We start from the raw sequence: 25,806 nt of genomic DNA on the forward strand, positions 1-25,806 counted from the left end.
TGATTGTGCAAGATGAGTGGAAGGTGTTGAAAGTGGAACAGTTCAAATCGGGTGAGAAATGTGGAATATGCAGTAGATTGTAGAATGCCCGTTCATTGTCAATGGGGAGAAAACAAATCGGGAAAATTCCAGGAAAGGGAAATACATGGGAGGAGTAGTGTGGGTGGATGGTTGAAAGGTCATAATCGGGTTGAAAAAAATGGCGTGAAATTTTGAGAATTTAGGGCACTAAATCACCAAAAAATTATTCCCGGGCGCAGCCACAGCTGCTGCTCACTGCTCCCCTCACCTCCCAGGCGGTGATCAAGGCTGATGGGTCAAATGCAGGGAATAATTTCGCCACACCTAGTGTGTGTGTGTGTGTGTGTGTGACAATCATGGGTACTTTAACTGTAGTGAATACATCCATTCATTTCAATTTGAACTTCCTGGAAATTTGGGGAATTTCTGGAAAAGCGGGAATTTGAAATAAATATTGATACTAGCACATTTGTCCTAGATGATGTGAAGTATATTGACGTAGTACTAATACTAATTATAGTGATTGTCAATGGGGAGAAAATATCGGGAAAGTGGGTGTGGCTTATATATGGAAAAAATTCAAAACTTTGGTGGGTGCAGCCTATATAGAAAAAAATCAAAAATTTGGTGGATGTGGCTTATATGGAAAAAATGGTGGGTGTGGCCTACAGTATATAAGGAACATTTTCAAAAATTTGGTGGGTGTGGCTTATATATGGGAAAAATCAAAAAATTGGTGGGTGCAGCTTATATACGGAGAAAATTCAAAAATTTGGTGGGTGCGGCTTATAAATGGAAAAAATTTAAAAATCTGGTGGGTGCGGCTTATATATGGAAAAAATTTGAAAATTTGGTCGGTGTGGCTTATATATGGAAAAAAAATCCAAAATTTGGTGGGTGCGGCTTATATATGGAAACAAATAAAAAAAAAATGGTGGTTGCGGCTTATATATGGAAAAAATAAAAAAATTTGGGGGGTGCGGCATATATATATGGAAAAAATCAAAAAGTTGGTGGGTGCGGCTTATATATGGAAAAAAATTGAAAATTTGGTCGGTGCAGCTTATATATGGAGAAAATTCAAAAATTTGGTGGATGCGGCTTATATGGAAAAAAATTGGTGGGTGTGGCCTACAGTATATAAGGAAACATTTCAAAAATTTGGTGGGTGCGGCTTATATAGAAAAAAATGGTGGGTGTGGCCTACAGTATATAAGGAAAAATTTCAAAAAATTGGTGGGTGCGGCTTATATGGAAAAAATTGGTGGGTGTGGCCTACAGTATATAAGGAAAAATTTCAAAACTTTGGTGGATGCGGCTTATATGGAAAAAATTGGTGGGTGTGGCCTACAGTGTATAAGGAAAAATTTCAAAAAATTGGTGGGTGCGGCTTATATGGAAAAAATTTGTGGGTGTGGCCTGCAGTATATAAGGAAAAATTTCAAAAATATGGTGGATGCGGCTTATATGGAAAAAATTGGTGGGTGTGGCCTACAGTATATAAGGAAACATTTCAAAAACTTGGTGGGTGCGGCTTGTATATGGGAAAAATCAAAAAGTTGGTGGGTGCGGCTTGTAAATGGAAAAAATTTGAAAATCTGGTGGGTGCGGCTAATATATGGGAAAAAATTGAAAATTTGGTCGGTGTGGCTTATATATGGAAAAAATTTAGAAAATTGGTGGGTGCGGCTTATATGTGGGGAAAAAAATCCATAATTTGGTGGGTGCGGCTTATATATGGAAACAAATAAAAAAAAATTGGTGGTTGCGGCTTATATATGGAAAAAATTAAAAAATTTGTGGGGTGCGGCATATATATGGAAAAAATCAAAAAGTTGGTGGGTGCGGCTTATATATGGAAAAAAATTAAAAAATTGGTTGGTGAAGCTTATATATGGAGAAAATTAAAAAATTTGGTGGGTGCGGCTTATATATGGAAAAAATTCGAACATTTGGTGGGTGCGGCCTATATATGGAAAACATTCAAAAATTTGGTGGGTGTGGCTTATATATGGAAAAAAATCAACAATTTGGTGGGTGCGGCTTATATATGGAAACATTTCAAAAAATTGGTGGGTGCGGCTTATATAGCGGTGCGCTCTATAGTCTGGAAATAAAGGCAAACAGAAAGGATTCATATGGCCCAATTAGTCACGGTTTATCTGACACATGAAACATGACAAATTTCAGGGGGTTACCAATTACTTTATCCGGCAGATGGCAGTAGAGTGTTGAATATCTTAAAATATAATTTGTGGCAATTCCAACTTTGACGGTTTCTATGCAGAGTGTTGCTTTCCATCATTTCCAGCAGACCGCATTGCAAGACGATAAGCCCCTCCCTCTTCCCCTGACGCGAGATCCACCCAAGAATGGGTCCACGTGAATCCCTTGGCCACGGTACTTATCGCCAAACTGCGATGGACGACTGCACTCTGATCAACTCACCACACGGTGATACTGCTACTTGACCGGAGAAGCAGCTAATCGCTAGCGAGCTTTTGTCGACATAACACTTTTTTCGACGTGACTTTTTTACGATATTGTGGACACTTTTGACGGGGTGGTTAGCCGGCCGTATCCCAGCAACAAGTTCCCAGTTTGAATCTCCAAAGTGGGCTTTTCATGGCCGGCTCGTGTTTTCCCTCAGCGCCATCGTCCTCACAGAAACATCTGCTCGCTTAATTGCATCCCATCAGGGGGCGGCCAAGATGCCCGTCGGGATACACTGTGGTGGTCTGCCACCGTGCATTCCTAGCCACCCGTGACCTGCGTGCTTTGCAGTCACGTTTGCTCGGATTTTACTCAAAAGGAAATTAGCACAAACGCACTCAAAGCAATGGTTGATGAAAAAAAGTCATATTTAAAATGGAACATAAAACTTATCGTATTTTCTGCACTGGTATATAAGCCACACCCACTCATTTTTAGAAGAAAAACATTATTTTCCATATAAGTCGCAGATATATATGTTGTAAAATGAGTTATTTACCCAGAAATATTCTGTAAATGTTTATTTACATACCTTAATTGTTTCCAAACAGTGTCTGTAACAAGGCAGTAAAACGGCTGATCAAACAAAACAGAAGTCATGGTCATGGACCCACTAGCTGCGCAAGATTGCGCTCCAATTAGCGAAACAGGCTCAGTATTTAAGTCGCATTGGACTATAAGCCACACCCACTAATTTTAGAAGAAAAACATAATTTTTCATATATAAGTCGCACCTGACTATAAGTCGCAGATATTTACGTTAAGAAATGAGTTATTTACACAGACATATTCTCTAAATGTTTATTTACATATCTTAATTATTTCCAAACAGTGTCTGTAACAAGGCAGTAAAACGGCTAATCAAACAAAACAGAAGTCATGGTTATGGACCCACTAGCTGTGCAAGATTAAAGTTAAGTTAAAGTACCAATGATTGTCACACACACACTAGGTGTGGTGAAATTTGTCCTCTGCATTTGACCCATCCCCTTGATCACCCCCTGGGAGGTGAGGGGAGCAGTGGGCAGCAGCGGTGCCGCGCCCGGGAATCCTTTTTGGTGATTTAACCCCCAATTCCAACCCTTGATGCTGAGTGCCAAGCAGGAAGATTGCGCTCCAATTAGCGAAACAGGCTCAGTATTTAAGTCGCATTGGACTATAAGCCACACCCACTAATTTTAGAAGAAAAACATAATTTTTCATATATAAGTCGCACCTGACTATAAGTCGCAGATATTTACGTTAAGAAATGAGTTATTTACACAGACATATTCTGTAAATGTTTATTTACATACCTTAATTATTTCCAAACAGTGTCTGTAACAAGGCAGTAAAACGGCTGATCAAACAAAACAGAAGTCACGGTCATGGACCCACTAGCTGCGCAAGCTAGCTCTCCAATCAGCGAAACAGGCTCAGTATATAAGTCGCATTGGACTATTAGCCACACCCACTAATTTTCAGAAGAAAAACATAATTTTCCATATATAATTCGCACCGGACAATAAGTCGCAGATATATACGTTAAGAAATGACTTATTTACAAAGACATACTCTCCAAATGTTTATTTACATACTTTAATTGTATCCAAACAGTGTCTGTAACAAGGCAGTAAAACGGCTGATCAAACAAAACAGAAGTCACGGTCATGGACCCACTAGCTGCGCAAGATTGCGCTCCAATTAGCGAAACAGGCTCAGTATTTAAGTCGCATTGGACTATAAGCCACACCCACTAATTTTAGAAGAAAAACATAATTTTCCATATATAAGTCGCACCTGACTATAAGTCGCAGATATTTACGTTAAGAAATGACTTATTTACAAAGACATACTCTCTAAATGTTTATATACATACCTTAATTGTATCCAAACAGTGTCTGTAACAAGGCAGTAAAACGGCTGATCAAACAAAACAGAAGTCATGGTCATGGACCCACTAGCTGTGCAAGATTGCGCTCCAATTAGCGAAACAGGCTCAGTATATAAGTCGCATTGGACTATTAGCCACACCCACTAATTTTCAGAAGAAAAACATAATTTTCCATATATAATTCGCACCGGACTATAAGTCGCAGATATTTACGTTAAGAAATGACTTATTTACAAAGACATACTCACTAAATGTTTATTTACATACCTTAATTGTTTCCAAACAGTGTCTGTAACAAGGCAGTAAAACGGCTGATCAAACAAAACAGAAGTCACGGTCATGGGCCCACTAGCCGCGCAAGCTAGCTCTCCAATCAGCGAAACAGACTCAATAACTCCACGCTGACACTTTGGTGAATTCACTGAGGAATTTGTGGAAATAAAACAAGACAAAAAGAATGTAAGTTAACAATACTAAAACAGACAGTTGTAAACATTTTAGCATAATAGCTAACAACGCTAGCTTGATTACATTACAATAGCAGGTACAAATATCACACGTGGGACGCTTTAGTAAGTATGAATTGTTTTAGTTATATTGTAAAACTTAAACGTAATTTGGAGTGATGAATGAAGAATCCACACGAGTAGAAACGCTGGAAGACGGAAGGGCAATTGTACTTCTGGTTCAAAGCCCAGTCTAAAGAGTGAGCCATAGTACAAACAATGAAAAAAACATCAATAACTTTGTGTGTTTGCCAACTATTTACATTATGGCCGTCAGCGGAAAAAAATCCATAAATTAGCCGCACTCTTTTTTTTTAATCCGCAGGGTTCAAAGCGTAGGAAAAAAAGTAACTGCTTACAGTCCGGAATTGACGGTATTTTTATATTATTTTTCAAACGTTAGCCCCCAGCCTGACCATCAATCAAAGTTTATTTATACGTGATATTTGTCTTTGAATCCACATCCAGCGAGCAGCAGAGAGAAGCCGCGTGAGAGCAAAAAATGGACTTTAGGATCATTAAAATGAGCCCAAGGTCTTTGAGGTAATAGCGACTCCTTTGGCTGCTGCGGACTCCCGGCGGGACGCCTTCGGACGCGCCGAGAGGCCAGTTTGTCTCCTGAAGCGTCCATCTTGTTTGATGAACGAGCCTGGTTTGCCGCCTTAAAAAGACAGAGGGGGCGCGCTAATCAGCACCTCGCCGCTTTCACGTTCAACAGCAAGTGAGTCACCACACACACACACACACACACACACACACGGTGAACATGTGTGTGTGTGTGTGTGTGTGTGTGTGTGTGTGTGTGAGTCATATCATCATGACTGACATTTAAAATGAGATTTTTTTTTTCTTCTTTAGCCCTCGCTTACCACCAACACACAGAGCCACTGTTTGCATGGCTCTGCAGTATCAAAACAATGGGATGGATCAAGCGACACCTCGACAAAATTGACAGGATCTTCCCGACGAAAAGCCGGGGGTTTAGGGGGGAACCTGCCTGTCCTGTCGCTGTAAACACCACAAATAGACTCTTGGGAGAAGTGGAGGCTTGTGTGCCTGGCGACTCGTTGGAAGCGTCTATTTGTTATCATGATACGATCAACTTCTAATCACGATAACAAACATCTGCTGGTAGGATTCAACCTCGCCCCGGTGTATCGACGAACTCGGAAGATGCCGGCGGTCGTTCTCGGTACCCCAAAAGCTGCAACGAATGATTGACTTTTGTCATTTCTGGACTAAAATCATACACTGGACAACATCTTGGAGAAGCTGTCTGCGCTGCAAGGGGAAGGCATGCTTAATTTAAGGACCAAATTACTGGAAGGGCTTGGCAAGGTCGTTGCTACGAGACTCCCGGAGTGAAGAAGCTCCAAATTGCTTCCCCGTCTTCTGTGGCGATACACCCGTTTGTCGACTTTTGTTGGACTGACTACGCTGCGAGAGCACAGAGTTCAGCGCAACCACGGAAAATACCCACTTTTTCCTTGCCCGGACGATGATAACAAACATCTTCTGACTGGAGTCAGCCTCGCCCCGGTGTATCGACAAACTCGGAAGATGCCGGCGGTCGTTCTCGTTACCCCGAAGCTGCAACAAATGATTGACTTCTGTCATTTCTGGACTAAAATCATACACTGGACAACATCTTGGAGAAGCTGTCTGCGCTGCAAGGGGAAGGCATGCTCAATTTAAGGACCAAATTACTGGAAGGGCTTGGCAAGGTCGTTGCTACGAGACTCCCGGAGTGAAGAAGCTCCAAATTGCTTCCCCGTCTTCTGTGGCGATACACCTGTTTGTCGACTTTTGTGTTGGACTGACTGGCCGGGTTATATCGCCAGAACACGCTGCGAGAGCACCGAGTTCAGCGCAACCACGGAAAATACCCACTTTTTCCTTGCCCGGACGATGATAACAAACATCTGCTGACTGGAGTCAGCCTCGCCCCGGTGTATCGACAAACTCGGAAGATGCCGGCGGTCGTTCTCGGTACCCCAAAAGCTGCAACGAATGATTGACTTCTGTCATTTCTGGACTAAAATCATACACTGGACAACATCTTGGAGAAGCTGTCTGCGCTGCAAGGGGAAGGCATGCTTAATTTAAGGACCAAATTACTGGAAGGGCTTGGTAAGGTCGTTGCTACGAGACTCCCGGAGTGGAGAAGCTCCAAATTGCTTCCCCGTCTTCTGTGGCGATACACCCGTTTGTCGACTTTTTGTTGGACTGACTACGCTGCGAGAGCACCGAGTTCAGCGAAACCACGGAAAATACCCACTTTTTCCTTGCCCGGACGATGATAACAAACATCTGCTGACTGGAGTCAACCTCGCCCCGGTGTATCGATAAACTCAGAAGATGCCGGCGGTCGTTCTCGGTACCCCAAAAGCTGCAACGAATGATTGACTTCTGTCATTTCTGGACTAAAATCGCACACTGGACAACATCTTGGAGAAGCTGTCTACGCTGCAAGGGGAAGGCATGCTCAATTTAAGGACCAAATTACTGGAAGGGCTTGGCAAGGTCGTTGCTACGAGACTCCCGGAGTGAAGAAGCTCCAAATTGCTTCCCCGTCTTTTGTGGCGATACACCCGTTTGTCGGCTTTTGTTGGACTGACTGGCCGGGTTATCGTGAGAACACGTTGCGAGAGCACCGAGTTCAGTGCAACCGCGGAAAATACCCACTTTTTCCTTGCCCGGACGATGATAACAAACATCTGCTGACTGGAGTCAGCCTCGCCCCGGTGTATCGACAAACTCGGAAGATGCCGGCGGTCGTTCTCGGTACCCCAAAAGCTGCAACGAATGATTGACTTCTGTCATTTCTGGACTAAAATCGCACACTGGACAACATCTTGGAGAAGCTGTCTGCGCCGCAAGGGGAAGGCATGCTCAATTTAAGGACCAAATTACTGGAAGGGCTTGGCAAGGTCGTTGCTACGAGACTCCCGGAGTGGAGAAGCTCCAAATTGCTTCCCCGTCTTCTGTGGCGATACACCCGTTTGTCGACTTTTGTTGGACTGACTACGCTGCGAGAGCACCGAGTTCAGCGCAACCGCGGAAAATACCCACTTTTTCCTTGCCCGGACGATGCTAACAAACATCTGCTGACTGGAGTCAGCCTCGCCCCGGTGTATCGACAAACTCGGAAGATGCCAGCGGTCGTTCTCGGTACCCCAAAAGCTGCAACGAATGATTGACTTCTGTCATTTCTGGACTAAAATCGCACACTGGACAACATCTTGGAGAAGCTGTCTGCGCTGCAAGGGGAAGGCATGCTCAATTTAAGGACCAAATTACTGGAAGGGCTTGGCAAGGTCGTTGCTACGAGACTCCCGGAGTGGAGAAGCTCCAAATTCCTTCCCCGTCTTTTGTGGCGATACACCCGTTTGTCGACTTTTTGTTGGACTGACTGGCCGGGTTATATCGCCAGAACACGCTGCGAGAGCACCGAGTTCAGCGCAACCACGGAAAATACCCACTTTTTCCTTGCCCGGACGATGATAACAAACATCTGCTGGTAGGATTCAACCTCGCCCCGGTGTATCGACAAACTCGGAAGATGCCGGCGGTCGTTCTCGGTACCCCAAAAGCTGCAACGAATGATTGACTTCTGTCATTTCTGGACTAAAATCGCACACTGGACAACATCTTGGAGAAGCTGTCTGCGCTGCAAGGGGAAGGCATGCTCAATTTAAGGACCAAATTACTGGAAGGGCTTGGCAAGGTCGTTGCTACGAGACTCCCGGAGTGGAGAAGCTCCAAATTCCTTCCCCGTCTTTTGTGGCGATACACCCGTTTGTCGACTTTTTGTTGGACTGACTGGCCGGGTTATATCGCCAGAACACGCTGCGAGAGCACCGAGTTCAGCGCAACCACGGAAAATACCCACTTTTTCCTTGCCCGGACGATGATAACAAACATCTGCTGGTAGGATTCAACCTCGCCCCGGTGTATCGACAAACTCGGAAGATGCCGGCGGTCGTTCTCGGTACCCCAAAAGCTGCAACGAATGATTGACTTCTGTCATTTCTGGACTAAAATCGCACACTGGACAACATCTTGGAGAAGCTGTCTGCGCTGCAAGGGGAAGGCATGCTCAATTTAAGGACCAAATTACTGGAAGGGCTTGGCAAGGTCGTTGCTACGAGACTCCCGGAGTGAAGAAGCTCCAAATTGCTTCCCCGTCTTCTGTGGCGATACACCCGTTTGTCGACTTTTGTTGGACTGACTGGCCGGGTTATCGTGAGAACACGTTGCGAGAGCACCAAGTTCAGCGCAACCGCGGAAAATACCCACTTTTTCCTTGCCCGGACGATGATAACAAACATCTGCTGACTGGAGTCAGCCTGTATCGACAAACTCGGAAGATGCTGGCGGTCGTTCTCGGTACCCCAAAGCTGCAACAAATGATTGACTTCGGTCATTTCTGGACTAAAATCGTACACTGGACAACATCTTGGAGAAGCTGTCTGCGCTGCAAGGGGAAGACATGCTCAATTTAAGGACCAAATTACTGGATTTCATCTTCCCGCTGGAAGGGCAACGCAGCAGTGAGCCATAGGACAAACAATAACAAAAACATCAATAACTTTGTGATATTGTCGTGGTTTGTGAAGCCCTTTAAGGCACTTTGGACTAAGGGCTTTATAAATAGTGATTGATTAGGAAAATTAGCCCTACCATAGTATTGATATCATATTAGATCAGGACCATTTTTTAGGTACAGCGTGTCAAATCCACCTTTGTGTGGGTCTTTTACTTGCAGGTGTGCGAAAAATCCACTTAAATAGACATAAAAATAATAAATATCAATAAGGTATCCGTCAAATATTGTGCATCCCTCGTTTCAAGGTCTTACTGCCAGAATCCTTTTATTGCATTTCTCCATAGATGTAACTCGATGCTAGGGCTGGACCATATCAATACATAACGCGATAGACGCATAATCGATATCAATGAAAAAATGCATTTGATTTCTCCTCCTCTACTGTTGCAAGTTCTGTGGATTCTGTATAACACGTTAATATGTACTTAGGCTATCAAGTTTTTTTTTGTTTTTTTTTGTTTTTTTGCCCTTTTATTTTTTTACTCATCAGCCCCTTTGAGGCGTGTGCCGACGGTCAGCCTAAGCTAGTAGGGGCAAAGTTTGCCAATGTCACCGCGTATACGTAGCACATGTTTTTAACATTGCCAAAGTGCGAAATTTGATCAAAACATAAGCAAGTCATTTATTTTCAATATGCAACACATATAGCATCACATTAGCCTAAATGCGAAAGTGGCCCCCACCAAGATGGCCGCCTTGTAGGCACACCACTGACATTGTCTGCTACAGTACAGCACATGGCCCGTTTGAAATTACCGTGGTTTTTCTTCTATACGTTTGGACGCCTTTTTGAGGCCCTTAAGAGGTACGAAAACTCCCCATATTTTGCAGGTGTGTCAGGTATGGCAACAACATCACAAATTTAAAGGGGGAACTGAAATTTTAATTTCAAAATTGGCTCTCTAGCGCCACCTTTAAAATTTTGAAAAAATTAGCCCCACCTACCAGTTTCACGTATCGACACAAAAATCGGAGGATAAGTCTACGGTGATGAAACGCACGTAAAAGTCTCAGGAACCCATACCTGGAAACTAACAGGAAGTAGGCCATCTTGGTTTTTACCTTTTTTTAGGGGGGAAAAGGGGGTCGTATACCTTAACAAATTGCCCGGAGAGACTTTGGCCAAATTAGTGGTGGTTAAAATTTCTGATGCTACACACGCAGGCGACGATAAATTGCGAAAAAAAATTCTGACGCCGTTAGATGTGGGCGTGGCATGGCGCCAAACTTTGCTCCGAAGGTTTGTTGGCCATATTTTGGTGGAAAAAAAGGGGTCGTAGCTTACTGAACTCTTCCTAGGGACTTAGGCCAAATGAGTCACGGTTAAAAATTTCTGATGCTACACACACAGGCGATGATAAATTGCGAAAAAAAAATCCGACGCCATTAGATGTGGGCGTGGCATGGCGCCAAACTTCGTTCTGATGGTTGTTGGCCATATTTTGGTGGAAAAAAGGGGTCGTAGTTTACCGAACTACCCCGAGGGACTTTGGCCAAATGAGTCGCGGTTCAAATTTCTGATGCTACACACGCAGGCGATGATAAAGTGCGAACAAATTTTTCCGACGCCATTAGATGTGGGCGTGGCATGGCGCCAAACTTCATTCTGATGGTTGTTGGCCATATTTTGGTGGAAAAAAAGGGGTCGTAGCTTACTGAACTCTTCCTAGGGACTTAGGCCAAATGAGTCACGGTTAAAAATTTCTGATGCTACACACGCAGGCGATGATAAAGTGTGAACAAATTTTTCCGACGCCATTACATGTGGGCGTGGCATGGCGCCAAACTTCGTTCTGATGGTTGTTGGCCATATTTTGGTGGAAAAAAGGGGTCGTAGTTTACCGAACTACCCAGAGGGACTTTGGCCAAATGAGTCGCGGTTAAAATTTCTGATGCTACACACGCAGGCGACGATAAATTGCGGAAAAAAATTCCGACGCCATTAGATGTGGGCGTGGCATGGCGCCAAACTTTGCTCCGAAGGTTTTTTGGCCATATTTTGGTGGAAAAAAAGGGGTCGTAGCTTACTGAACTCTTCCTAGGGACTTAGGCCAAATGAGTCACGGTTAAAAATTTCTGATGCTACACACGCAGGCGATGATAAATTGCGAACAGATTTTTCCGACGCCATTAGATGTGGGCGTGGCATGGCGCCAAACTTCGTTCTGATGGTCGTTGGCCATATTTTGGTGGAAAAAAGGGGTCGTAGTTTACCGAACTACCCAGAGGGACTTTGGCCAAATGAGTCGCGGTTAAAATTTCTGATGCTACACACGCAGGCGATGATAAATTGCGAACAGATTTTTCCAACGCCATTAGATGTGGGCGTGGCATGGCGCCAAACTTCATTCTGATGGTTGTTGGCCATATTTTGGTGGAAAAAAAGGGGTCCTAGCTTACTGAACTCTTCCTAGGGACTTAGGCCAAATGAGTCACGGTTAAAAATTTCTGATGCTACACACGCAGGCGATGATAAAGTGTGAACAAATTTTTCCGACGCCATTACATGTGGGCGTGGCATGGCGCCAAACTTCGTTCTGATGGTTGTTGGCCATATTTTGGTGGAAAAAAGGGGTCGTAGTTTACCGAACTACCCAGAGGGACTTTGGCCAAATGAGTCGCGGTTAAAATTTCTGATGCTACACACGCAGGCGACGATAAATTGCGGAAAAAAATTCCGACGCCATTAGATGTGGGCGTGGCATGGCGCCAAACTTTGCTCCGAAGGTTTGTTGGCCATATTTTGGTGGAAAAAAAGGGGTTGTAGCTTACTGAACTCTTCCTAGGGACTTAGGCCAAATGAGTCACGGTTAAAAATTTCTGATGCTACACACACAGGCGATGATAAATTGCGAAAAAAAAATCCGACGCCATTAGATGTGGGCGTGGCATGGCGCCAAACTTCGTTCTGATGGTTGTTGGCCATATTTTGGTGGAAAAAAGGGGTCGTAGTTTACCGAACTACCCCGAGGGACTTTGGCCAAATGAGTCGCGGTTCAAATTTCTGATGCTACACACGCAGGCGATGATAAAGTGCGAACACATTTTTCCGACGCCATTAGATGTGGGCGTGGCATGGCGCCAAACTTCATTCTGATGGTTGTTGGCCATATTTTGGTGGAAAAAAAGGGGTCGTAGCTTACTGAACTCTTCCTAGGGACTTAGGCCAAATGAGTCACGGTTAAAAATTTCTGATGCTACACACGCAGGCGATGATAAAGTGTGAACAAATTTTTCCGACGCCATTACATGTGGGCGTGGCATGGCGCCAAACTTCGTTCTGATGGTTGTTGGCCATATTTTGGTGGAAAAAAGGGGTCGTAGTTTACCGAACTACCCAGAGGGACTTTGGCCAAATGAGTCGCGGTTAAAATTTCTGATGCTACACACGCAGGCGACGATAAATTGCGGAAAAAAATTCCGACGCCATTAGATGTGGGCGTGGCATGGCGCCAAACTTTGCTCCGAAGGTTTTTTGGCCATATTTTGGTGGAAAAAAAGGGGTCGTAGCTTACTGAACTCTTCCTAGGGACTTAGGCCAAATGAGTCACGGTTAAAAATTTCTGATGCTACACACGCAGGCGATGATAAATTGCGAACAGATTTTTCCGACGCCATTAGATGTGGGCGTGGCATGGCGCCAAACTTCGTTCTGATGGTCGTTGGCCATATTTTGGTGGAAAAAAGGGGTCGTAGTTTACCGAACTACCCAGAGGGACTTTGGCCAAATGAGTCGCGGTTAAAATTTCTGATGCTACACACGCAGGCGATGATAAATTGCGAACAGATTTTTCCAACGCCATTAGATGTGGGCGTGGCATGGCGCCAAACTTCATTCTGATGGTTGTTGGCCATATTTTGGTGGAAAAAAAGGGGTCGTAGCTTACTGAACTCTTCCTAGGGACTTAGGCCAAATGAGTCACGGTTAAAAATTTCTGATGCTACACACACAGGCGACGATAAATTGCGAAAAAAAATTCCGACGCCATTAGATGTGGGCGTGGCATGGCGCCAAACTTTGCTCCGAAGGTTTGTTGGCCATATTTTGGTGGAAAAAAAGGGGTCGTAGCTTACTGAACTCTTCCTAGGGACTTAGGCCAAATGAGTCACGGTTAAAAATTTCTGATGCTACACACACAGGCGATGATAAATTGCGAAAAAAAAATCCGACGCCATTAGATGTGGGCGTGGCATGGCGCCAAACTTCGTTCTGATGGTTGTTGGCCATATTTTGGTGGAAAAAAGGGGTCGTAGTTTACCGAACTACCCCGAGGGACTTTGGCCAAATGAGTCGCGGTTCAAATTTCTGATGCTACACACGCAGGCGATGATAAAGTGCGAACACATTTTTCCGACGCCATTAGATGTGGGCGTGGCATGGCGCCAAACTTCATTCTGATGGTTGTTGGCCATATTTTGGTGGAAAAAAAGGGGTCGTAGCTTACTGAACTCTTCCTAGGGACTTAGGCCAAATGAGTCACGGTTAAAAATTTCTGATGCTACACACGCAGGCGATGATAAAGTGTGAACAAATTTTTCCGACGCCATTACATGTGGGCGTGGCATGGCGCCAAACTTCGTTCTGATGGTTGTTGGCCATATTTTGGTGGAAAAAAGGGGTCGTAGTTTACCGAACTACCCAGAGGGACTTTGGCCAAATGAGTCGCGGTTAAAATTTCTGATGCTACACACGCAGGCGATGATAAATTGCGGAAAAAAATTCCGACGCCATTAGATGTGGGCGTGGCATGGCGCCAAACTTTGCTCCGAAGGTTTTTTGGCCATATTTTGGTGGAAAAAAAGGGGTCGTAGCTTACTGAACTCTTCCTAGGGACTTAGGCCAAATGAGTCACGGTTAAAAATTTCTGATGCTACACACGCAGGCGATGATAAATTGCGAACAGATTTTTCCGACGCCATTAGATGTGGGCGTGGCATGGCGCCAAACTTCGTTCTGATGGTCGTTGGCCATATTTTGGTGGAAAAAAGGGGTCGTAGTTTACCGAACTACCCCGAGGGACTTTGGCCAAATGAGTCGCGGTTCAAATTTCTGATGCTACACACGCAGGCGATGATAAAGTGCGAACACATTTTTCCGACGCCATTAGATGTGGGCGTGGCATGGCGCCAAACTTCATTCTGATGGTTGTTGGCCATATTTTGGTGGAAAAAAAGGGGTCGTAGCTTACTGAACTCTTCCTAGGGACTTAGGCCAAATGAGTCACGGTTAAAAATTTCTGATGCTACACACGCAGGCGATGATAAAGTGTGAACAAATTTTTCCGACGCCATTACATGTGGGCGTGGCATGGCGCCAAACTTCGTTCTGATGGTTGTTGGCCATATTTTGGTGGAAAAAAGGGGTCGTAGTTTACCGAACTACCCAGAGGGACTTTGGCCAAATGAGTCGCGGTTAAAATTTCTGATGCTACACACGCAGGCGACGATAAATTGCGGAAAAAAATTCCGACGCCATTAGATGTGGGCGTGGCATGGCGCCAAACTTTGCTCCGAAGGTTTTTTGGCCATATTTTGGTGGAAAAAAAGGGGTCGTAGCTTACTGAACTCTTCCTAGGGACTTAGGCCAAATGAGTCACGGTTAAAAATTTCTGATGCTACACACGCAGGCGATGATAAATTGCGAACAGATTTTTCCGACGCCATTAGATGTGGGCGTGGCATGGCGCCAAACTTCGTTCTGATGGTCGTTGGCCATATTTTGGTGGAAAAAAGGGGTCGTAGTTTACCGAACTACCCAGAGGGACTTTGGCCAAATGAGTCGCGGTTAAAATTTCTGATGCTACACACGCAGGCGATGATAAATTGCGAACAGATTTTTCCAACGCCATTAGATGTGGGCGTGGCATGGCGCCAAACTTCATTCTGATGGTTGTTGGCCATATTTTGGTGGAAAAAAAGGGGTCGTAGCTTACTGAACTCTTCCTAGGGACTTAGGCCAAATGAGTCACGGTTAAAAATTTCTGATGCTACACACACAGGCGACGATAAATTGCGAAAAAAAATTCCGACGCCATTAGATGTGGGCGTGGCATGGCGCCAAACTTTGCTCCGAAGGTTTTTTGGCCATATTTTGGTGGAAAAAAAGGGGTCGTAGCTTACTGAACTCTTCCTAGGGACTTAGGCCAAATGAGTCACGGTTAAAAATTTCTGATGCTACACACGCAGGCGATGATAAATTGCGAACAGATTTTTCCGACGCCATTAGATGTGGGCGTGGCATGGCGCCAAACTTCGTTCTGATGGTCGTTGGCCATATTTTGGTGGAAAAAAGGGGTCGTAGTTTACCGAACTACCCAGAGGGACTTTGGCCAAATGAGTCGCGGTTAAAATTTCTGATGCTACACACGCAGGCGATGATAAATTGCGAACAGATTTTTCCAACGCCATTAGATGTGGGCGTGGCATGGCGCCAAACTTCGTTCTGATGGTTGTTGGCCATATTTTGGTGGAAAAAAAGGGGTCGTAGCTTACTGAACTCTTCCTAGGGACTTAGGCCAAATGAGTCACGGTTAAAAATTTCTGATGCTACACACGCAGGCGATGATAAATTGCGAACAGATTTTTCCGACGCCATTAGATGTGGGCGTGGCATGGCGCCAAACTTCGTTCTGATGGTCGTTGGCCATATTTTGGTGGAAAAAAGGGGTCGTAGTTTACCGAACTACCCAGAGGGACTTTGGCCAAATGAGTCGCGGTTAAAATTTCTGATGCTACACACGCAGGCGATGATAAATTGCGAACAGATTTTTCCAACGCCATTAGATGTGGGCGTGGCATGGCGCCAAACTTCGTTCTGATGGTTGTTGGCCATATTTTGGTGGAAAAAAAGGGGTCGTAGCTTACTGAACTCTTCCTAGGGACTTAGGCCAAATGAGTCACGGTTAAAAATTTCTGATGCTACACACACAGGCGATGATAAATTGCGAAAAAAAATTCCGACGCCATTAGATGTGGGCGTGGCATGGCGCCAAACTTCGTTCTGATGGTTGTTGGCCATATTTTGGTGGAAAAAAATGGTCGTAGTTTACCGAACTACCCCGAGGGACTTTGGCCAAATGAGTCGCGGTTCAAATTTCTGATGCTACACACGCAGGCGATGATAAAGTGCGAACAAATTTTTCCGACGCCATTAGATGTGGGCGTGGCATGGCGCCAAACTTCATTCTGATGGTTGTTGGCCATATTTTGGTGGAAAAAAAGGGGTCGTAGCTTACTGAACTCTTCCTAGGGACTTAGGCCAAATGAGTCACGGTTAAAAATTTCTGATGCTACACACGCAGGCGATGATAAAGTGTGAACAAATTTTTCCGACGCCATTACATGTGGGCGTGGCATGGCGCCAAACTTCGTTCTGATGGTTGTTGGCCATATTTTGGTGGAAAAAAGGGGTCGTAGTTTACCGAACTACCCAGAGGGACTTTGGCCAAATGAGTCGCGGTTAAAATTTCTGATGCTACACACGCAGGCGACGATAAATTGCGGAAAAAAATTCCGACGCCATTAGATGTGGGCGTGGCATGGCGCCAAACTTTGCTCCGAAGGTTTTTTGGCCATATTTTGGTGGAAAAAAAGGGGTCGTAGCTTACTGAACTCTTCCTAGGGACTTAGGCCAAATGAGTCACGGTTAAAAATTTCTGATGCTACACACGCAGGCGATGATAAATTGCGAACAGATTTTTCCGACGCCATTAGATGTGGGCGTGGCATGGCGCCAAACTTCGTTCTGATGGTCGTTGGCCATATTTTGGTGGAAAAAAGGGGTCGTAGTTTACCGAACTACCCAGAGGGACTTTGGCCAAATGAGTCGCGGTTAAAATTTCTGATGCTACACACGCAGGCGATGATAAATTGCGAACAGATTTTTCCAACGCCATTAGATGTGGGCGTGGCATGGCGCCAAACTTCGTTCTGATGGTTGTTGGCCATATTTTGGTGGAAAAAAAGGGGTCGTAGCTTACTGAACTCTTCCTAGGGACTTAGGCCAAATGAGTCACGGTTAAAAATTTCTGATGCTACACACGCAGGCGATGATAAATTGCGAACAGATTTTTCCGACGCCATTAGATGTGGGCGTGGCATGGCGCCAAACTTCGTTCTGATGGTCGTTGGCCATATTTTGGTGGAAAAAAGGGGTCGTAGTTTACCGAACTACCCAGAGGGACTTTGGCCAAATGAGTCGCGGTTAAAATTTCTGATGCTACACACGCAGGCGATGATAAATTGCGAACAGATTTTTCCAACGCCGTTAGATGTGGGCGTGGCATGGCGCCAAACTTTGCTCCGAAGGTTTGTTGGCCATATTTTGGTGGAAAAAAAGGGGTCGTAGCTTACTGAACTCTTCCTAGGGACTTAGGCCAAATGAGTCACGGTTAAAAATTTCTGATGCTACACACGCAGGCGATGATAAATTGCGAACAGATTTTTCCGACGCCATTAGATGTGGGCGTGGCATGGCGCCAAACTTCGTTCTGATGGTCGTTGGCCATATTTTGGTGGAAAAAAGGGGTCGTAGTTTACCGAACTACCCAGAGGGACTTTGGCCAAATGAGTCGCGGTTAAAATTTCTGATGCTACACACGCAGGCGATGATAAATTGCGAACAGATTTTTCCAACGCCGTTAGATGTGGGCGTGGCATGGCGCCAAACTTTGCTCCGAAGGTTTGTTGGCCATATTTTGGTGGAAAAAAAGGGGTCGTAGCTTACTGAACTCTTCCTAGGGACTTAGGCCAAATGAGTCACGGTTAAAAATTTCTGATGCTACACACGCAGGCGATGATAAATTGCGAACAGATTTTTCCGACGCCATTAGATGTGGGCGTGGCATGGCGCCAAACTTCGTTCTGATGGTCGTTGGCCATATTTTGGTGGAAAAAAGGGGTCGTAGTTTACCGAACTACCCAGAGGGACTTTGGCCAAATGAGTCGCGGTTAAAATTTCTGATGCTACACACGCAGGCGATGATAAATTGCGAACAGATTTTTCCAACGCCGTTAGATGTGGGCGTGGCATGGCGCCAAACTTTGCTCCGAAGGTTTGTTGGCCATATTTTGGTGGAAAAAAAGGGGTCGTAGCTTACTGAACTCTTCCTAGGGACTTAGGCCAAATGAGTCACGGTTAAAATTTCTGATGCTACACACACAGGCGATGATAAATTGCGAAAAAAAATTCCGACGCCATTAGATGTGGGCGTGGCATGGCGCCAAACTTCGTTCTGATGGTTGTTGGCCATATTTTGGTGGAAAAAAGGGGTCGTAGTTTACCGAACTACCCCGAGGGACTTTGGCCAAATGAGTCGCGGTTCAAATTTCTGATGCTACACACGCAGGCGATGATAAAGTGCGAACAAATTTTTCCGACGCCATTAGATGTGGGCGTGGCATGGCGCCAAACTTCATTCTGATGGTTGTTGGCCATATTTTGGTGGAAAAAAAGGGGTCGTAGCTTACTGAACTCTTCCTAGGGACTTAGGCCAAATGAGTCACGGTTAAAAATTTCTGATGCTACACACACAGGCGATGATAAAGTGTGAACAAATTTTTCCGACGCCATTACATGTGGGCGTGGCATGGCGCCAAACTTCGTTCTGATGGTTGTTGGCCATATTTTGGTGGAAAAAAGGGGTCGTAGTTTACCGAACTACCCAGAGGGACTTTGGCCAAATGAGTCGCGGTTAAAATTTCTGATGCTACACACGCAGGCGACGATAAATTGCGGAAAAAAATTCCGACGCCATTAGATGTGGGCGTGGCATGGCGCCAAACTTTGCTCCGAAGGTTTTTTGGCCATATTTTGGTGGAAAAAAAGGGGTCGTAGCTTACTGAACTCTTCCTTAGGGTCTTAGGCCAAATGAGTCACGGTTAAAAATTTCTGATGCTACACACGCAGGCAATGATAAAGTGCGAACAAATTTTTCCGACGCCATTACATGCGGGCGTGGCATGGCGCCAAACTTTGCTTTGATGGTTCGCCGCAACACATGAAATTGTCGATAACTCGGCTCCACAAGTTCAGATCTTGATTTTATTTGGTAAAAATGATGAGGACGACACCATAAAGTGCCCGATGGGTCGGCACCTGTCCCTACCTACTCGTAATGGGCGGAGCCTAACGGCGAAAACTCGCCAATCTGTCATTTCTGCACTTTAGGTCTGTGTGAACATATCTGATATCGCCGTGTTTACACCTGCAACCATGCAGCTGCCAACACACACACACACACACACACACACACACACACACACACACACACAGAATGATTGGCGTCACAGGAATACATGTGTGCGTCCACTCGTCTCTTTCCTACTTTCTAATTGGCAATTTGTCCTGGTGTGCAGAAATAAGGTCAGAGCGCATCACAAGTGAAGTAAACAGGTTGAAAAAGATGAAACCATAATAAGTATTGAGTCAGTGTCACACTCCTCATTAATTGCCTTCCTTCCTCGCACTCACAAAGTGTGGGCAGCCCACTGTGATATAAAGTGTGGGCAGCCCACTGTGATATAAAGTGTGGGCAGCCCACTGTGATATAAAGTGTGGGCAGCCCACTGTGATATAAAAGGATCCAATCAATTGTTCCTTGTAGAAGAAAATGATCAATATCGATTAGGGAAGGGTGGAAACATTTTCATAGATAGGAAAGTCAATTAAAAGGTCATTTTTACAATGTTTGCACCTTTATCCAGATCTGCACCAGATATAAGCCCACACAAAGCCCTGTGTAAAGTTACCCCCCACTTATTACAAATATTAAAATACCACTGCCATTCATGTGTGCAACATTTGTGCTGTTAAACGTTTTGTTTGTATACATTTATGGTTTTTAAGTAATTCTATAATATTATAAAATGTACTTCCGTGGTCATGTTTCCTCTTACGTCATTGACAGCGATCGAAAGCACTTCGGCTTTGACTGGCCGTCGCTGGAAGGATACTTCGTCTTTGACAACTGCTGGAATCTGAACAAATCCATTATTGTTTTTTTTTTGTACAGGCGCAAAACAGGACAGTCGCGTGCCGGTTAAGGACCCCCGGCAACTTTGTGACTTTATTGGACGCAGCCCCGGAAGTAAATGGGGGTGGGGGGGAGGTTTTTGTAGGGGGGAAGAAATGTTTCCTTTTGAAAGACGAAAGCAGTGATTGGACAAGATTCTTGTTAGCCCCGCCCACTGACTTTGACGTCTGGGGGGGATGTCTGGAACGCTGACGCACATGTTCATAATTACTTAAATCATAAATTAAAGGGATCAATAAATGACTAAATCGTGAAATAATATTAGATCGTTCAAATATTCAATAAACAATTAAATTAATCATAAATATTTATTGAAATCAATCAACTAAATATCCAATACTTTAATCATTAAATGATCAAATCATTATTTGAATCGTTATATAATAATTAAATAAATAATGAAATCGTGAAATATGCTTAGATTATTAATTAAATTAATCAAATAGTTAAAGCAATCATTAATTATTTGAATCATTAAATAATTTGAATCATTAAATAATTATTTGACTCATTAAATTAAATATTACATCATTTAATCAATACTTAAATCAATAAATAATACAAATAATCATTAAACAATTATTTAAATCATTAAATTAAATATTAAATCATTAATTAATGAAATCATTAAATAATAATTTGACTCATTAAATTAAATATTACATCATTGAATCAATACTTAAATTAATCAATAAATAATTAAATTAATCAAACAATTATTTGAATCATTAAATTAAATATTAAATCATTAATTAATGAAATCATTAAATAATAATTTGACTCATTAAATTAAATATTACATCATTGAATCAATACGTAAATTAATCAATAAATAATTAAATTAATCATTAAACAATTATTTGAATCATTAAATTAATTGAATCATTAAATCATGAATTACTTAAATCATTAAATAATTAAATAAATAATTAAATCGTGAAATATGCTTGGATCATTAATTAAATTAAATACAATCATTATTTGGATCATTAAATTAAATATTAAAAAAATAATGTAATCATTACTTGAATCATGAAATAATTAAATTATTAATAACTTAAATCCTTACATAATTAATTAAATTGTAAAATAAATCAATGTAATTTTATGATTAAATAAATTAACGATACATATAAAAAAATGTATTTAATACCAATAATTAATGACACATTTAGCTAATTATTTAAATCTTGTTCAGATTTATTTAACATTTATGTTGAGATTATTTTGTCTCTCCTTCAGTCATGAATGTTATTCCTTTAAGAGTAGTTTTCCTTATTCTTGTCTCCGAGACATCCCCCTCAGCATCAACACATTTGAACAGGTGTACTGTCGCTTTAAGACAGGGGTGTCCAAACTTTTTCCACTGAGGGCCGCACACTGAAAAATCAAAGCACGCGGGGGCCATTTTGACTTTTTCTTCATTTTCAAAACCAATACAATATACTTTTTTTTTTCAGCTTTGGGGCTCGCTCAAGTTAAGTCTTAGGGACCCAGAAGGGGTTCAGTCTTAAAAAAGGTTAAAAAATAAGTCACCCAATTTTTGGGGGCAAAAATACAAAAATATACAATATTTTTCCCAAAAAGATTTTCAAAGTGGAATATTTGATGTGAAGTAATTTGATCCCTAAATAGGTCAATAGTTCATAGCAAAATTGATTTTAATTTATTTATTAAATTTTTTAGCAAAGACAGGTGTTTTTTAATTCCACTAAAATTTTTGGGGATCCAAAAGTGCCCCACTCATAAAATGGTTGTAATTTTTTTTTTTTTACAATCAACACTTAAATCTCTATATCAGCTTCAGATCATATATAGTGTAGTTAGTTTAGTATATTTATAATGACAATCAATATAATAATTAGTATAATTAGTATAAGTATATAATTTGTATGTATTTTTTTTAATAATTTTCATTTTTCGTGGGTTTTTTTGTTTGTTGTATTTGTGTCCTTTTTGTCCTTGAATCAGTCAATAATTCATAGCAACATTGATTTTGACTCATTCATTTTTTTTGAAAAATTTTTTTTTTTTAATGTGTTTTTAGAGTCAACAATGCAACTTTTTTTCTCGTTGCATTTCACCTATTTGTTCTTTTATTCCAAGTTTTAATGTTTTGAAAAAAAAAGTTTTAGTATTTTTAGAATGATGCGGTAAAACATGAGCTGCGGGCCGCAAATGGCCCCCGGGCCACACTTTGGACAGCCCTGCTTTAAGAGAAGTCCCATCTTTTACAGCCTTTACCTGCGACACGGCGTTAAAATAAAGTTCCACAAACATGAACACGCTCACCACACGCAGTCACCGAATGGCCGCACTACACAAAAATGATGAGTTATGTTTCAGGCTAGTGTCAGCTGCAGGTTAAGTTCAAAGTTAAGTTAACTAGATGCCTCAGCACATCCAAGGTGATCCAAAGCATCTATTAAATCTGATGGAATGATTGCACTCACCGGAGATGTCTTGTTGGAAGTGATGCTTCAAATATGTCCTGATCTTGTCACAACAACTTCTTAACATCCACCAAATATTTACTTCTGTCCTTTTTCCTCAATAAATCCAGATTAGTCTTCCCTTTTTTCCTTCTTGCTTGTCTTTTCCAGAGGGATGGAGCTTGTTTTACTTGTACACATGGTGCCAATATTGTTCAGAAGATGATTGGGTCAGCTTCACATTTAATAATAACTCAACACGTTCCAAAATAAAAGCATGACTGTAGCGGTAAGAGGAAACAAACAAGTGATGCAGGAACACAAAAGATGTTGAAGTGCGCATGTGGGAGAAAAAGCTTGAAAAAACAAAACAAAACACATGAACTCCCACCTAATAATACCTGTAATCCCCGACACCTGTGCGTGTGTAACCAACGCTGCACTGCCACCTGTGGACACCTGATGTAATAACATGAAAGTACACATTTAAATTCAAATACAAATACAAATACAAATACAAATAAAATAAAAATAAAAATAAAAATAAAAATAAAAATAAAAATAAAAATAAAAATAAATTAAAAATAAAATTAAAATTAAAATTAAAATTAAAATTAAAATTAAAATTAAAATGAAAGTACGAATGAAAATTTCAATAAGTAGTTTAGCATATGGAGGCGGCGTGCCTGAAGAAGCGCCGGTTTTAGCACAGTTTGGAAGGAAGTACCTTGGAAAAGAGTCGACTGGCCAAAATGAAATTAAAATTAAAATTAAAATTAAAATTAAAATTAAAATTAAAATTAAAATTAAAATTAAAATTAAAATTAAATGAATTTAAAAATGAAAATGAAAAGAAGTAACTTAGCAACGCGAGAGCAAATTAAAAATAAAAATAAAAATAAAAATAAAAATAAAAATAAAAATAAAAATAAAAATAAAAATAAAAATAAAAATAAAAATAAAAATAAAAATAAAAATAAAAATAAAAATAAAAATAAAAATAAAAATAAAATAAAATAAAAAATAAAAATAAAAATGAAAATAAAAATAAAAATAAAAATAAAAATAAAAATAAAAATAAAAATAAAAATAAAAATAAAAATAAAAATAAAAATAAAAATAAAAATAAAAATAAAAATAAAAAAAATAAAATAAAATTTAAAAATTAAAATTAAAATTAAAATTACAATTAAAATTAAAAATGAAAATGGTAAATGGGTCGTACTTGTATAGCGCTTTTCTACCTTTTTTAAGGAACTCAAAGCGCTTTGACACTATTTTCCACATTCACCCATTCACACACACACATTCACACATTCCCACACTGATGGCGGGAAAATGAAAATAAGTAGCTTAGCAACGCGAGAGCAAATGTAGGCAGTGGGCCTGAAGAAGCAGCCAGTTTTAGCACAGCTTAAATGCAACCTGGCAAAGGAAGCACCTTGGAAAAGAGTCCATCCATCAATTTTTTACCGCTTGTCTCTTTCGGGATCGCGGGGGGTGCTGGAGCCTATCCCAGCTGCATTCAGGCGGAAGGCGGGGTACACCGTGGACAAGTCACCATCTCATCACAGGGTCAACACAGATAGACAACATTCACACTCACATTCACACACTAGGGACCATTTAGTCAACTGGCCAAAAATTAATTTAAAATTTAAATTTAAATTTAAATATAAATTTAAATATGAATTTAAATATAAATTTAAATATAAATTTAAATATAAATTTAAATTTAAATGATAAACAAAATACAACTAAACTAAATAAAAATTGAAAAACTTTTGAAAATCAAAAACAAATTTAAAAAATTATTATTATTATTTAAATAAATATATTGATAATATTAATAAAAAATGTATGAAAATAAATAAAAAGTTAAAATAAAATAAATTAAAATAAACATTAAAGAACATTTTCAATAAAAATATATTTAAAATATTTTAATATCCATCCATCCATTTTCTTTCGCTTATCTGAGGTGGGGTCGCGGGGGCAGCAGCCTAAGCAGAGGAGTCCAGACTTCCCTCTCCCCAGCCACTTCGTCCAGCTCCTCCCAGGGGATCCCGAGGCGTTCCCAGGCCAGCTGGGAGACATAGTCTTCCCAACGTGTCCTAGGTCTTCCCTGTGGCCTCCTACCGGTCGGAGGTGCCCTAAACACAGGCTTGTACCCGTGATCTTGTCCTTTGGTCATAACCCAAAGCTATTTAAATAAACAAATAATAAAATAATATTGTCAATATTGATGAAAAAATTAAAGGACGATCAAATAAATAAACAAATAATAATAAAGATTAAAATAAATTAATATAAAATAAAATAAAATAAAAATGTGGGGGAAAAAACGTATAAAATATAAATATATTTTCAAAAAAATTACAAAGAAAAGAAAAAAAGGGGGAAAAAGGACAATATTGACACCTACACTATAGAAAAAAAGGAATGCAGCAACAACAACAAAAAACTCTGAACTTCAGTCCGCTACCCAAATATTGTCAACTAACACTAAACTGTCCCTAGTGTGTGAATGTTATCTGTGTTGGACACTTGTCCAGGGTGCAGCTGGGATAGGCTCCAGCCACCCCGAGAGGGACAAGCGGTAGAAAATGTATGGGTGGACGGATCTTTTCTACTCGACCTCCCTGTCTTAATGATAATGACTTCTATTTGTGGCTGCATGTGCTGACAGCTTACTAGAATATTTACAATTAGTAAATACAAAAAAGCATATGAAGGCGGTTCATTATCAAAATTAATTATCAAATAATAATGGACACTTTAAACCTACTGGTTAGAGTGTCCGCCCTGAGATGGGTAGGTTGTGAGTTCAAACCCCGGC

General features: G+C 41.5%; 1 protein-coding gene across 1 annotated transcript in view; it reads right to left on the minus strand.

Annotated features, from left to right (window-relative positions):
* htr4 (5-hydroxytryptamine receptor 4) overlaps positions 1-23,392 on the minus strand; it is a 210,459-nt gene extending 187,067 nt beyond the window's left edge. Inside the window, exon 1 of the mRNA XM_062039785.1 lies at positions 22,989-23,392. Within this exon, the coding sequence (XP_061895769.1) occupies positions 22,989-23,055 (67 nt within the window). The 5' untranslated portion in view covers positions 23,056-23,392. The remainder of the gene's footprint in view (positions 1-22,988) is intronic.
* Positions 23,393-25,806: the final 2,414 nt, after the last annotated feature.

The sequence above is a fragment of the Entelurus aequoreus genome, linkage group LG28, assembly GCF_033978785.1.
Source record: "Entelurus aequoreus isolate RoL-2023_Sb linkage group LG28, RoL_Eaeq_v1.1, whole genome shotgun sequence".
Classification (NCBI taxonomy): domain Eukaryota; kingdom Metazoa; phylum Chordata; class Actinopteri; order Syngnathiformes; family Syngnathidae; genus Entelurus; species Entelurus aequoreus.